This window comes from Heterodontus francisci, chromosome 45, assembly GCF_036365525.1.
Source record: "Heterodontus francisci isolate sHetFra1 chromosome 45, sHetFra1.hap1, whole genome shotgun sequence".
Classification (NCBI taxonomy): domain Eukaryota; kingdom Metazoa; phylum Chordata; class Chondrichthyes; order Heterodontiformes; family Heterodontidae; genus Heterodontus; species Heterodontus francisci.
In genome coordinates, this window is record NC_090415.1 from 12,197,105 (window position 1) to 12,211,291 (window position 14,187).

General features: G+C 47.4%; 2 protein-coding genes and 1 long non-coding RNA gene across 3 annotated transcripts in view; 2 read left to right on the forward strand and 1 right to left on the reverse strand.

Moving 5' to 3' along the window:
• The first annotated feature begins 6,546 nt into the window (after window positions 1–6,546).
• LOC137356396 (histone H1-like) lies at window positions 6,547–8,437 on the forward strand. Its single transcript, XM_068022283.1, has 4 exons — window positions 6,547–6,685; window positions 6,824–7,067; window positions 7,759–7,851; window positions 8,395–8,437. Exons 1-4 carry the CDS (start codon window positions 6,547–6,549, stop codon window positions 8,435–8,437), a joined length of 519 nt encoding a protein of 172 aa, XP_067878384.1.
• A 3,369-nt stretch (window positions 8,438–11,806) lies between these two features.
• Window positions 11,807–12,965, reverse strand: LOC137356156 (histone H2B 5-like). The gene has a single exon (XM_068021970.1). It carries the CDS (start codon window positions 12,952–12,954, stop codon window positions 12,574–12,576), a length of 381 nt encoding a protein of 126 aa, XP_067878071.1. The 5' UTR covers window positions 12,955–12,965; the 3' UTR covers window positions 11,807–12,573.
• Window positions 12,966–13,919: 954 nt separating this feature from the next.
• LOC137356480 (uncharacterized) overlaps window positions 13,920–14,187 on the forward strand; it is a 43,191-nt gene continuing 42,923 nt past the window's right edge. The window contains exon 1 of the long non-coding RNA XR_010971085.1: window positions 13,920–13,972. This is a non-coding gene — a long non-coding RNA (uncharacterized lncRNA). The remainder of the gene's footprint in view (window positions 13,973–14,187) is intronic.

Below are 14,187 nucleotides of genomic sequence, written 5' to 3' on the forward strand. Positions count from 1 at the left end.
AACCTGTGGAATTCTCTACCACAGAAAAGAGTTGAGGCCAAATTATTAACTAAATTCATACAAGAGTTTGTACTACTGGATTCGGGCATTTAGATGCTCATCAGATGAAATGCATTTTGATTTCCTCTTATATTTGTAAGGCGTTTTTTTTTAAACAGTACTACCTTTTAGGGCCACACAGTGATGAACACCGAAAACTCACAGCCCCAACGACCAGAGTTCAGTTCTGGGGACTGCCTGTGCGGAGTTTGCAAGTTCTCCCTGTGACGTGGGTTTCCGCCAGGTGCTCCGGTTTGCTCCCACAGCCAAACACTTGCAGGTTGATAGGTAAATTGGCCATTGTGAATTCCCCCTCGTGCAGGTAGGAGAATTGAGGGAAGATAGGAATGTGGTAGGGAATATGGGATTAATATAGGAATACCAACTCGTTCTTTCACACTAAACCCTGTCACCAGGTTTCATGGAGGCACCCAAGATCACATCGTTGGCACCAGCTAGACCTCATTGTCACAAGGCGAGCCGCCTTAAACAGTGTTGAAATCACACGCAGCTTCCACAGTGCGGACTGCGACACCGACCACTCCCTGGTGTGCAGCAAGGTTAGACTCAGACCAAAGAAGTTGCATCATTCCAAGCAGAAGGGCCACCCGCGCATCAACACGAGCAGAATTTCTCACCCACAGCTGTTACAAAAATTTCTAAATTCACTTGTAACAGCCCTTCAAAACACTCCCACAGGGGATGCTGAGACCAAGTGGGCCCACATCAGAGACGCCATCTATGAGTCAGCTTTGACCACCTACGGCAAAAGTGCGAAGAGAAATGCAGACTGGTTTCAATCTCATAATGAAGAGCTGGAACCTGTCATAGCCGCTAAGCGCATTGCACTGTTGAACTACAAGAAAGCCCCCAGCGATTTAACATCCGCAGCACTTAAAGCAGCCAGAAGTACTGCACAAAGAACAGCTAGGCGTTGCGCAAACAACTACTGGCAACACCTATGCAGTCATATTCAGCTGGCCTCAGACACCGGAAACATCAGAGGAATGTATGATGGCATGAAGAGAGCTCTTGGGCCAACCATCAAGAAGATCACCCCCCTCAAATCTAAATCGGGGGACATAATCACTGACCAACGCAAACAGATGGACTGCTGGGTTGAGCACTACCTGGAACTGTACTCCAGGGAGAATGCTGTCACTGAGACTGCCCTCAATGCAGCCCAGCCTCTACCAGTCATGGATGAGCTGGACATACAGCCAACCAAATCGGAACTCAGTGATGCCATTGATTCTCTAGCCAGTGGAAAAGCCCCTGGGAAGGACAGCATTACCCCTGAAATAATCAAGAGTGCCAAGCCTGCTATACTCTCAGCACTACATGAACTGCTATGCCTGTGCTGGGACGAGGGAGCAGTACCCCAGGACATGCGCGATGCCAACATCATCACCCTCTATAAAAACAAAGGTGACCGCGGTGACTGCAACAACTACCGTGGAATCTCCCTGCTCAGCATAGTGGGGAAAGTCTTTGCTCGAGTCGCTCTGAACAGGCTCCAGAAGCTGGCCGAGCACGTCTACCCTGAGGCACAGTGTGGCTTTCGTGCAGAGAGATCGACCATTGACATGCTGTTCTCCCTTTGTCAGATACAGGAGAAATGCCGTGAACAACAGATGCCCCTCTACATTGCTTTCATTGATCTCACCTAAGCCTTTGACCTCGTCAGCAGACGTGGTCTCTTCAGACTACTAGAAAAGATCGGATGTCCACCAAAGCTACTAAGTAACATCACCTCATTCCATGACAATATGAAAGGCACAATTCAACATGGTGGCTCCTCATCAGAGCCCTTTCCTATCCTGAGTGGTGTGAAACAGGGCTGTGTTCTCGCAAACACACATTTTGGGATTTTCTTCTCCCTGCTGCTTTCACATGCGTTCAAATCCTCTGAAGAAGGAATTTTCCTCCACACAAGATCAGGGGGCAGGTTGTTCAACCTTGCCCGTCTAAGAGCGAAGTCCAAAGTACGGAAAGCCCTCATCAGAGAACTCCTCTTTGCTGACGATGCTGCTTTAACATCTCACACTGAAGAGTGCCTGCAGAGTCTCATCGACAGGTTTGCGTCTGCCTGCAATGAATTTGGCCTAACCATCAGCCTCAAGAAAACGAACATCATGGGGCAGGACGTCAGAAATGCTCCATCCATCAATATTGGCGACCACGCTCTGGAAGTGGTTCAAGCGTTCACCTACCTCGGCTCAACTATCACCAGTAACCTGCCTCTAGATGCAGAAATCAACAAGCGCATGGGTAAGGCTTCCACTGCTATGTCCAGACTGGCCAAGAGAGTGTGGGAAAATGGCGCACTGACACGGAACACAAAAGTCCGAGTGTATCAAGCCTGTGTCCTCAGTACCTTGCTCTATGGCAGCGAGGCCTGGACAACGTATGTCAGCCAAGAGCGACGTCTCAATTCATTCCATCTTCGCTGCCTCCGGAGAATACTTGGCATCAGGTGGCACGACCGTATCTCCAACACAGAAGTCCTTGAAGCGGCCAACACCCCCAGTTTATACACACTACTGAGTCAGCGGTGCTTGAGATGGCTTGGCCATGTGAGCTGCATGGAAGATGGCAGGATCCCCAAAGACACATTGTACAGCGAGCTCGCCACTGGTTTCAGACCCATCGGCCGTCCATGTCTCCGCTTTAAAGACGTCTGCAAACGCGACATGAAATCCTGTGACATTGATCACAAGTCGTGGGAGTCAGTTGCCAGCGTTCGCCAGAGCTGGCGGACAGCCATAAACGCGGGGCTAAAGTGTGGTGAGTTCCTGCAGTTGGCAGGAAATAAGACAGAGGCACAAGGGAAGAGCCAACTGTGTAACAGCCCCAACAATCAATTTTTTCTGCAGCACCTGTGGAAGAGCCTGTCACTCTAGAATTATCCTTTATAGCCACTCCAGGCACTGCTCCACACACCACTGACCACATCCATTGTCTGTGGAGATAAGGAGGCCAAAGAAGAATTGAATTATAGAGGGTACAGAGGAGATTTACAAGGATGTTGCCGGGACTGGAAAAAATGCAGCTATGAGGAAAGATTGGGTGGGCTGGGACTGTTCCCCTTGGAACAGAGAATGGTAGATCTGATTGAAATGTACAACATTTTGAGAGGCCTGGATAGAGTGGATGTCAAGGGCCTATTTACCTTCGTAGGGAGGTCAGTGACGAGGGGACAAAGACTTAAAGTGTTTGGTAGAAAGATTAGAGGAGAGATAAGGGAACGTTTTCCTCACCCAGCAATGCAAAACTGGGCATCCATGAGGCTCTGTGGGCCATTCGGATTAATGTGTACAGTACTGGTCTCCTTATTTAAGGAACGGTTTAAATGCGTTGGAGGCAGTACAGAGAAGGTTTACGAGGCTAATGCCTGGAATGGACGGGCTGTCTTAAGAGGAAGGATTGGACAAGCTAGGCTTGTATCCACTGGAATTTAGAAGAGTAAGATATGACTTGATTGAAACATATAAGATCCTGAGGGGCCTTGACAGGGTGGATGTGGAAAGGATGTTTCCCCTTGTGGGAGAATCTATAACTAGGGGTCACTGTTTAAAAATCAGGGGTCGCAAATTTAAGACAGAGATAAGGAGATTTTTATTTTCTTTCGGAGGCTCGTGAGCCTTTGGAATTCTCATCCTCAAAAGGCGATATAAGCGGAGTCTTTGAACATTTTTAAGGCAGAGTAAATAGTTTCTTCACGAGCAAGGGAGTGGAGGATTACCGGGGGGTGGTGGAAATGTGAAGTAATCAGTAGAGACAAAACGTATTGAATGGCATGGCAGAGCAGGCTCGAAGGACCGAGTGGCCTACTCCTGATCATAATTCGTATGTTCGTACATGAGGATCGAGTTACCAACAGCAGCAGAATTGTACTCAACTGCAATCTGTAATCTCATGGCCCGGCATATCCCCCACTCGGCCATTACCATCAAGGCAGGAGACCAAACGTGGTTCAATGAAGAGTACAGCAGAGCATGCCAGGAGCAGCACCCGGCATACCTCAAAATGAGGTGTCAACCTGGGGAAGCTACAACACAGGATTATTTGGGGGCCAAATTGCGTAAGCAGCATGCGATAGACAGAGCCAAGTGATCTCATAACCAACAGATCAGATCTAAGCTCTGCAATCCTGTCACATCATCCTGACTTAGAATTATATTGCTGTTCATTCACTGTCGCTGTGTCAAAATCCTGGAACTCCCTTCCTAACCTCACTATGGCTGTACCTACCTCACATGGAGTGCAGCAGTTCAAGAAGCCATTTCACCACAACCTCCTCAAGGGCAGTGAGGGATGGGCAATAAATGCTGGCCGAGCCAGCAACACCCACATCATATGAATGAATTTGAAAAAAAAGTGTGGCGGTTAGTTATTTAGTTAGAGATACAGCACTGAAACAGGCCCTTCGGCCCACCGAGTCTGTGCCGACCATCAACCACCCATTTTATACTAATCCGACACGAATTCCATATTCCTACCACATCCCCACCTGTCCCTATATTTCTCTAACACCTACCTATACTAGGGACAATTTATAATGGCCAATTTACCTGTCAACCTGCAAGTCTTTTGGCATGTGGGAGGAAACCGGAGCACCCGGTTCTGGAACTCACTACCTGAAAGGGTAGTTGAGGCATAAACCTTCAACTCATACAAAAGAGGTCTGGATATGCATCTCAAGTGCCGTAATCTGCGGGTTACGGACCAAATGCTGGCAACTGGGATTAGAATAGGTGGAATTCTTTTCGGCTGGCACAGACACGATGGGCCAAGTGGCTTCTTTCTGTGCCATAAAATTTCGATGCTTCTGTGATTCTAAGTGACTACATATCTCTCTATCTCACCATCCTCCAAGCCTCTCCCCCAATCCAGATCTTTCTCTCTCTCTGCCTTTTTCTCGCTATTGATGCTGTCTCTCTCCCGCTGCCTTTGGTGCTGTATCTATGTTGGAGATACAGTTACTGAGTGTTATATGTATGCATTCTATTGCAGTACTGATAGTCTCTCTCTCTGAATATTCAGGTGAAGGTGAAATACTGTTATTCAGTGTGAAAGGGACACACAGTTGGAAATTGTAAGACTGAAACGGTCTGTCTCCCTCCCTCTCTCACCCCTCTCTCTCTTTCACTCTCCCTCTCTCTGTCGCTCTGTTGTTGTATATGAAAGAGGAATGAAGTTACTGAGCGTGTTATGGACACGCTGAAGAGACGTACGGTATTGGAACAGTGAACACGCCACCGGTGCCGCAGGTGAGACGGTCACTGTCACTTCTCCGCTCGTATGTTCGAATCTGACGGTGTATTTATCCATCTTCAGTCCTGAATCTAAGCACGGAGAGAACCAGCCTGTCACTGCCTGGAACAAAATAAAAACACTGTGTATGAATGTGGGATTATTGTGCAACTGGACGTCTCTCCTTGAGAATGGGATGTCCAGGACACCGAGAAAAAAATATGGATGGAATGTAGGGACAGACAGGGCATAATTTGTATTTTCACCGTCAGGAAACATGTTTGTGTGTGATCAATATAATAACATCAAAGCCGATATTGGTTTGAACAGATTCAAAGCTGTGATTGGCTCTTGCCGTCGAACCTGATAAACAGACAACATTCGCAGCGCCAGTCTCAGAGTGTTTAACACTTACTGAGTCTAGAAAATGCAAATACCCGCCGCGAATCCGCAGCACAGGCCGAGCGGAGGGGAAATCCTGTCCTGGAAACGCTAAATTTAACGAACAGTTCGGCCTGAGATTGTGTGGATGTGAATATTGTGGAAGAGAGTGTATTAAAGGGACGGGCGCGTTAGTCTAATGCCACTGTGTTTGTGGGTCTGGTCTCATCGCCGGATTTCCGAGTCCCTCTTGTGTAAAATGACAAGATTTTCCAGTCAAAGAAGCACTTTGCTCCCCTTCTAATCCTCAAAGTGGGAATTCAGTGTTGTTTGTTTGTTGATTTCAAGATTTCAGTCGAAAAGTATGGAACATGTTAGCGATCGGCTGAGAGAGAGTCATCAGTGCAGCAATGAAACGGGTTTCAGTCGAAAATGGAGTCTTTACTTCAAGTGAAACCTTTGTGACAGCAAACATTCTGATGTCAGAGACAGGAAGGATCTAGCCTGGGACTCTGGAATACCCGAATTTCAGTGGAATTGGAGAGTTTAGGACCAGAGAGAAACACAGAGAGGCAGCAGGAGCCGGGAGCTGACAGCAGGTTGTCTCCGCCCCGTCCGCTCGCTGCCTTTAAGTTGCTCAGTGCCGCCACCACCAGCTTCATTTCTGACCCAGTTCTGACTGACAGAGAGACTTTGTGCAGAGTCCTGGACATGACCGATACTGCAGCCGCCGAAACGGCTCCTCCAGCCGCCGCCGCTCAAGTCAAGACTCCCAAGAAGAAGAAAGCGGCTCCCCGGAAGGGGTCAGGCGGTCCCAAGTTGGGAGAGCTGATCCTCAAGACTGTGGCGGAATGCAGTGTCCGCAGTGGGATGTCACTGCAGGCAATAAAGAAGGCTCTGCGTGTTAAAGGTGTCGATGTGGAGAAGGGCAAGTTCCCAATCAAGCAAAGTATCAAGCGGCTTGTGGCGAAAGACTTCCTGGTGCAGACGAAGGGCACGGGGGCCTCCGGCACCTTCAAAATCGCGAAACAGGAAAAGAAGGGAAATGTAGTGAAGAAGATTAAGACAGGAGCAGCCAAGAGATCTTTAGTGAAGAAAACAGCTGCCAAGAAACTGATCACAAAGAAAACAGCCAAGAAATCCCCAGGGAAGAAAATAGTCTCCAAGAAAGTGAGCAGCAAGAAGACGGCAGCCAAGAAAGTGAGCACCAAGAAGACGGCAACGCCAAAGAAGGCGGTAAAGAAAGCAACGCTTCCAAAAAAATCTCCAGCGAAGAATGCTAATAAAACCAAGAGGGCCACGGGCGGAAAGCCGCCCAAGAAAGTCCAATCATCAAGGGGCGGGAAGAAGCCGAAAGCAGCAAAGGCTCAGAAAGCAGTCCCTGGAAAGAAGTGAGACAGCACGGGAAACTTGTAGACATCTGAACCCAAAGGCTCTTTTCAGAGCCACCCACGTCTCTCAGGAAAGAGCTGATCCCCCGATCAAATGATCCCTGTCCCGCAGTCGTGTGCACATTTCACCTAGAAATGATTTGAAGTAAATCCAGGTTCCCTGGTGACTCTCAACCCATCCCTTCCTCACTCTCTGTAACAAATCAGGGATGTCCGGGCCTCACTGTACCCGGGTATATGTTCGGTGAAGTCTCAGTTCATGCTCGTTTCAGGGCGACAGCCTGGAACACAGTAACACGGGCGTGATACCCCGCGTCACATCTCAAACTCCAATACATGATTTTGTATAATTCAGCTGGGGTTAGGTTTCAGTAAACTGCTCAATCCGTCTGGGAGGAGAGGTGTGCCGAAACAGGTTGACTTGTGATCGGAAGCACTGCACTTAGGCGGGTGTATTACGAAATTTTATTTGTTACAGATCCGTATGTAGACCGCCGGTTTTCTGTTATCAGTGACTATCAATGCCGAATCTCCAGGTTTTATGCTGAGCTCTAATGTCGAGAACTGTTTTTTCTTGAATTGGCGGTTCGAGCAAGTGGGAGGCGGAGCGAGAGGATCAAAGACATTTCTCTGCTCTGTCTGTCACTCAGTTTCCTCCAGACCCGCCTCTGGCTCTCTGTCTCTTTCTCAGTCAGGTCGGGGCAGGCTGTATAAAAAGGCAGCAGAAACTGCTCGGTTCTCATTCAGAATCGGTTTGTCTGAAGAAGCGTCATGACAGGAAGAGGTAAAGGAGGCAAAGGACTGGGCAAAGGCGGAGCAAAGCGGCACCGCAAAGTGCTTCGTGATAACATCCAGGGCATCACCAAGCCAGCAATTCGCCGCCTGGCTCGCCGTGGCGGAGTGAAGCGCATCTCGGGTTTGATCTATGAGGAGACCCGCGGGGTGCTGAAGGTTTTCCTGGAGAATGTGATCAGAGATGCGGTCACCTACACTGAGCACGCCAAGCGCAAGACGGTCACCGCCATGGATGTGGTGTACGCTCTGAAACGCCAGGGCCGCACTCTCTATGGATTCGGCGGCTAAACAAATCGACCCTGTCTACCAAAAACAAAAGGCTCTTATAAGAGCCACCCAAAACCTCATATAGAGATAAGTGACCTTGAAACTGCAGCGGGGATGTCTTGGGATGTGAAATTGTTGTCGCTCATCCAATGTTATGTGGACTTTATCAGATCAGTATTGCATTCTCATAGTCACTTCACGTCTCGCACATTTTTTCACTGTCTTCTTCTGTTCCATGTTTAATAACCGCGTCATGAATTAAAAGGTTGCATTTGATGATGTCCATTGCCGACCTGAACTGCCGGTAAAGATGTAGAAAAGGATTTACTCCCGTTGAGTAAGAAATGGCCGGAGCTTTATTCCCGCCAGAGACCGAACAGGGAATGAACCCCTATTCAAACCGTGTTGGAAGACACAGAGGGGGGGTCTAGGGCGGAAAAAAATCACGCTAAAAGCACTGAGATTTTATAATCTGTCCCGCCAAATTAGGTTTTCTTTCATCTTTGCGTCGTTTATAATTTGAAAATGGCGGGCTTTTTGAAATTGATTCAATTTCAGTTGCAGTTCAACCGGATGTTGCCGGGACTGGAAACAACGCAGCTATGAGGAAAGATTGAATGGTCCGTGGTTGTTCTCTGTGGCACAGAGAATGCTGAGGAGAGATCTGATTGAATTGGATAACATTTTGAGAGGCCTGGATAGAGTGTAGGTGAAGGGCCAATTTACCTTCATACAGAGGTATGGGTCAAAGACTTAAAGCGTTTGGTAGAATGATTAGAGGGAAGATGAGGACAAGGTTTTTTTCCCTCTCATCTAGAGGATGGTGGGGGTCTGGAACTCATTGCCTGAAAGGGTAGTTGAGGCAGAAACCTTCAAATGATTCAAAAGAGGTCTGGATATGCACCTCAAGTGCATATTCTACAGGGTTACAGACCAAATGGTAGCAGGTGGGATTAGAATGGGTGGAGAGCTTTCCGGCTGGCACAGACACGATGGTCCAAGTGGCTTCTTTCTGTGCCATAAACTTTCAATTATTTTCAGAAAAGAGAAGGCTGAGGGGGGACATGATTGAGGGATCCAAAATTATGAAGGTCATTGATTGGTTAGACAGGAGGAAACTTTTTGTTTTCCCTCAGCGAACGGATCGATCAGTCGGTAAGGGGCAGGAGGTTTAATGGAGATGTGAGGGGGGAAAAAACACTCATCATGTGGTTGGAATCTGGAACACACTGCCTGAATAGGTGGCAGAGGCAGGAACCCTCACAACATTTAAGAGGTATTTAGATGAGCACTTGAAACGCCATCGCATACAAGAATACGGGCCAAGTGCTGGAAAATGGGATTAGAATAGTTAGATGCTTGAAGAAATACTTGCAGGTTTATAGGTCAATTGCCCCTAGTGTAGGTAGATGTTAGGAGAATGGTGGGGATGCCGTAGGGAATATGGGATGAATGGAGGATCAGTATAAATGGGTGTTTGTTGGACGGCACAGACTCGGTGGGCCGAAGGGCCTGTTTCTGTGCTGTTTAAATCCATGACTCTATGTTTCGTTATCGCGTCATGAATTAAACGGTTGCATTTGACAATGTCCATTGACGACCTGAACTGCCGGTGAGGATGATGGATTTATTCCCGTTCGAGTAAGCAATGACCGGAGCTTTATTCCCGCCTGAGACCCAACAAGGAATGAACCCCAATTCAAACCGTGTTGGAAGAAACGGAGGTGGAATCGAGGGCCGAAAGATGAAGCTCCAAGCAGTGAGATTTTATAATTGTTCCCGCCGAATTAGGTTTTATTTAATCTTTGAGTAGTTTGCTAATTTGAAATTGGCGGGCTTTTTGAAATTGATGAAATTTCAGTTGCAGTTCAACCAATCAGGGAGCAGCAATTCCCACCGCCCTTTTCCATCGTTTCAAATTGGATGATGGACGGGGCTTCATCCAATCACAACATTAGGGCGGTCCTTCGACTGTCTTAAATAGGCAGTCCCTGAGCAGCTTCTCCATTAAAGCCGACATTGTGTAAGGACTCCGTAGATAATGGCGAGAACCAAGCAGACAGCGCGCAAATCGACCGGAGGGAAAGCTCCGCGCAAGCAGCTGGCTACCAAAGCGGCCCGCAAGAGCGCTCCAGCCACGGGCGGAGTGAAGAAGCCTCACCGTTACAGACCCGGCACTGTGGCTCTGAGGGAGATCCGCCGTTACCAGAAATCCACCGAGCTGCTCATCCGCAAACTGCCCTTCCAGCGCCTGGTGCGGGAGATCGCACAGGACTTCAAGACAGACCTGCGCTTCCAGAGCTCTGCCGTCATGGCCCTGCAGGAGGCCAGCGAGGCTTACCTGGTGGGGCTCTTTGAGGACACCAACCTGTGCGCCATCCACGCCAAGCGAGTCACCATCATGCCCAAAGACATCCAGCTGGCCCGCCGCATCCGCGGGGAGCGAGCCTAAACTGACCCTGCCCTGAACTGAGTTCGGCATCAAATACCACAACGGCTCTTTTAAGAGCCACCAAATCGACAAAAGAAAGAGTTGTGATCTCTTGTTCATTCCAGCACATAAACGTCTCAGAAGGATTTGACCACTTATTTACTCAAAGCCGGGAGACACAAATACTTTTGTCTGCATCCGGTTGCTGGAGATTTCATGACGTGTCAGTTGTAAGATCTAGAGTAGCGATAACAATGTGCACAGCGCATTTTAATAGACCGGCGATCGTTTTAGGACTGAACAAATGTTTGTGGTACATAAAGGGTAGAATGGTAAAAGTGCCTTTCCAATAGGGTCTGAGGGAATTAGAATGCATTTCATCTGATGAGCAACTAAATGCCAAAATCCAGTACACTTCATTCCAACACAAAACAATGATAACAGTATAATATTACAGTCTTTCAGACAGTAACCAGCCCTTTCACAGATAAAGTGGGTGGCTCTGAAAAGAGCCTTTGGGTTCACAGATTCAAGTCAGGCCGCTTCACTTGCCCTTCGTGCTCGGAGCGCTGGTTTTCTTGGGCAGCAGCACGGCCTGGATATTAGGCAGCACCCCGCCCTGAGCGATGGTCACCCCTCCCAACAGCTTGTTCAGCTCCTCGTCGTTGCGGACGGCCAGCTGCAGGTGTCTGGGGATGATGCGGCTCTTCTTGTTGTCCCGGGCCGCGTTGCCGGCCAGCTCGAGGATTTCAGCTGTCAGATACTCGAGCACAGCAGCCAGATAGACCGGGGCTCCGGCACCCACCCGCTCAGCATCGTTCCCCTTTCTGAGGTGGCGGTGAACACGGCCGACCGGGAACTGTAATCCAGCCCGGGAGGAGCGAGACTTGGGTTTGGCCCGAGATTTACCACCGGTCTTCCCTCTTCCAGACATTGAAACAATCTCACAAACACTTTCACGAAGAATGCTGAGATCCGCCCACATTCCTCCTCCTTGTACCTTCTGGAGGAATGGTGTTGGGGACACTGCTGATTGGTCAGTCAGCACACGGTGTCATTGTACTGTACATGTTACCAATCAGAGAGCTGCTCAATTCACCAATCACAAGAAGACAGTGAGTTGAGAGCGGAAAATAAGAGCGCGAAATGGTCAGGCTCCCAACGATATTTCACATTTGAAAAGCCCGCCAATATATTTGTAAAACAAGGGGCGGCTTCAATATAGAATATCACATTTATATGTCATATTGTTTTACAGAAAACATTGCAAAAACGTTTTCATTTTTTTATTCCACATTTTGTCCCAGATTCGCTTTTGTAATCCGCCATGTATTCTGCTTTATTCTTTTTCATGATACAGTCTAACCAGCGGCTGAAAGACTCATTCACAGCATTTTGTAACCGGACACATTTCAGGTTAATCTTAGTAATTATACTGTATCACTGATTCTAGATTGATCCCTTTCCGTGGGAGACAAAAGCGGAGTATAGATTTTCAGTGTCACGGGTGAGAGACTGAGGGTGCCGAAACCAACGGGGTTTCTTAACAATAAAATAAAAGCAAAATACTGCGGATGCTGGAAATCTGAAACAAAAACAAGAAATGCTGGATTCACTCAGCAGGTCTGGCAGCATCTGTGGAAAGAGAAGCAGAGTTAACGTTTCGGGTCAGTGACCCTTCTTCGGAACTCGGGGTTTCTTAACAATTTACTTATTCATAAAGATAGCCAAACTTCAACACGGCAACCAAGTAACTGAGAACATCTTTAAATCATGCGTTAAATCAGCTTTCATTTTCGAAATATAGCAAAGGGGCCGAATGAATCTGCATTAACCTGAACTGAATGGATTTAAACAGAAAATACAACCGCCATCAAAAATTTGCAGAGTATTCATATTAACATAAAAAGAATTCGATAATCATGATAATGTTGTAGATTTTTCAGAGAAGTTGTGGGTGGCTCTTAAAAGAGCCTTTTTTGTATATTGTGTTTTTCAGTCCATGGCGGATATTTACTTGGAGCTGGTGTACTTGGTGACCGCCTTTGTACCTTCCGACACGGCGTGTTTGGCCAGCTCCCCGGGCAGCAGCAGGCGCACGGCGGTCTGGATCTCCCGGGAACTGATGGTGCTGCGTTTGTTGTAATGGGCCAGGCGGGAAGCCTCACCCGCGATTCGCTCGAAAATATCATTCACAAACGAATTCATGATGCTCATGGCCTTGGAGGAGATGCCGGTGTCAGGGTGAACCTGCTTCATCACTTTGTACACGTAGATGGAGTAACTTTCTCTCCTGGATTTTCTCCGTTTCTTGCTGCCCTTTGCTGGCGCCTTCTTCAGAACTTTCTTGGCGCCCTTCTTGGAAGGTGCAGTTGTTTTCTTGTCGTCAACCATGATCGCGATCAACTTCAGACACAGTATAAGCGAAATTTTGCTCGTAGCTCGCCTTTTATAGGCATCTCCAGAATCCTATGCTAATGAAGGATGGGAGAAGACCATGCTCATGATTGGCTGGTTTACAATGATGTCACTGGCTGATGTTCGGTATCTGTGTGATTGGATATCTAAAGTAACCAATCACACGTCATGCCGATCACAGCCACAAACTGACGCAGCAGTCAGATCGTCCAACCCCCTTTGCCCGAACTTAACCATGACTTTCTCAGTCCCTCTGCCTCTTCAACCATTTCCATTTTGCTGGTACGAACACGTCTATTTTTTCACTCTGTACATATAGTTTCTCGACACTTCCATTCCTTATCAGGATGTTCCGCCCTGCTGCACTTCCGTCCATCACCAGGATGGAACCGTCCAGTATAGTTGGGGTCAGACATGGGCAAGTGCAAGCATTGAAGTGCAAGTCTTTAAATCTATGTTGCGTGCCAAATAAGGTTGGTCAGCTGCAGCCACAAGTAACCACATGAAAGATTTATATAGTGGCAATTACATAATTCTGGCTGAAACTAGGCGAGGCATGGGAACTTATTATTACTGGCTACAAATATTCAACAAGACAGGTCTGAAAAAATATGGAGGGTTGTGGAGTGGAAAGAGTTGATCAAATAGAATATGATAACACTGGCAGCGATGACGTTTTTGAGCTGTAAACAAAATAATCTATTTGGTCACATATACGGAATATGGCAGGAGGAAATGCATGGACATTCTGGGTCATGTCATGTTTGTCTTTCCCTGCAGGACATGTGATTGTGGGATTCATTCTGTGCCCATCAGTATGTGATATTTAACTGTGACTTTTACTCCGTATTGGGCAATCTATGGTCAATGATTTTGTGATTTAATTCAGTAATTTCAATCTTCAATCGGTGATTCTGTTTTTTCTTTCTCTGTAACATTCAGTTTCTAAGTGGATGATTATGGGTTTTGTTCTGTACCGATGAGCTTCGACTGAGTGAGTGTGGGTTTTGTTATGTATCTGTTAATCTCCGCTTTTGGAGTCTGGGCATTTCTCTTTATCTGTCAATTTCTGAATTGTGAATTTGGATTTTAATCTGCACCTGTCAGTTTCTGGGATGAAAGGTTGTTTGATTTTGTCTCTGTATCTGTTAGTAAGTGGCATTTTTGTGTAGCTTTACACTGCACATGTTAATTGATGACACGTCAGCG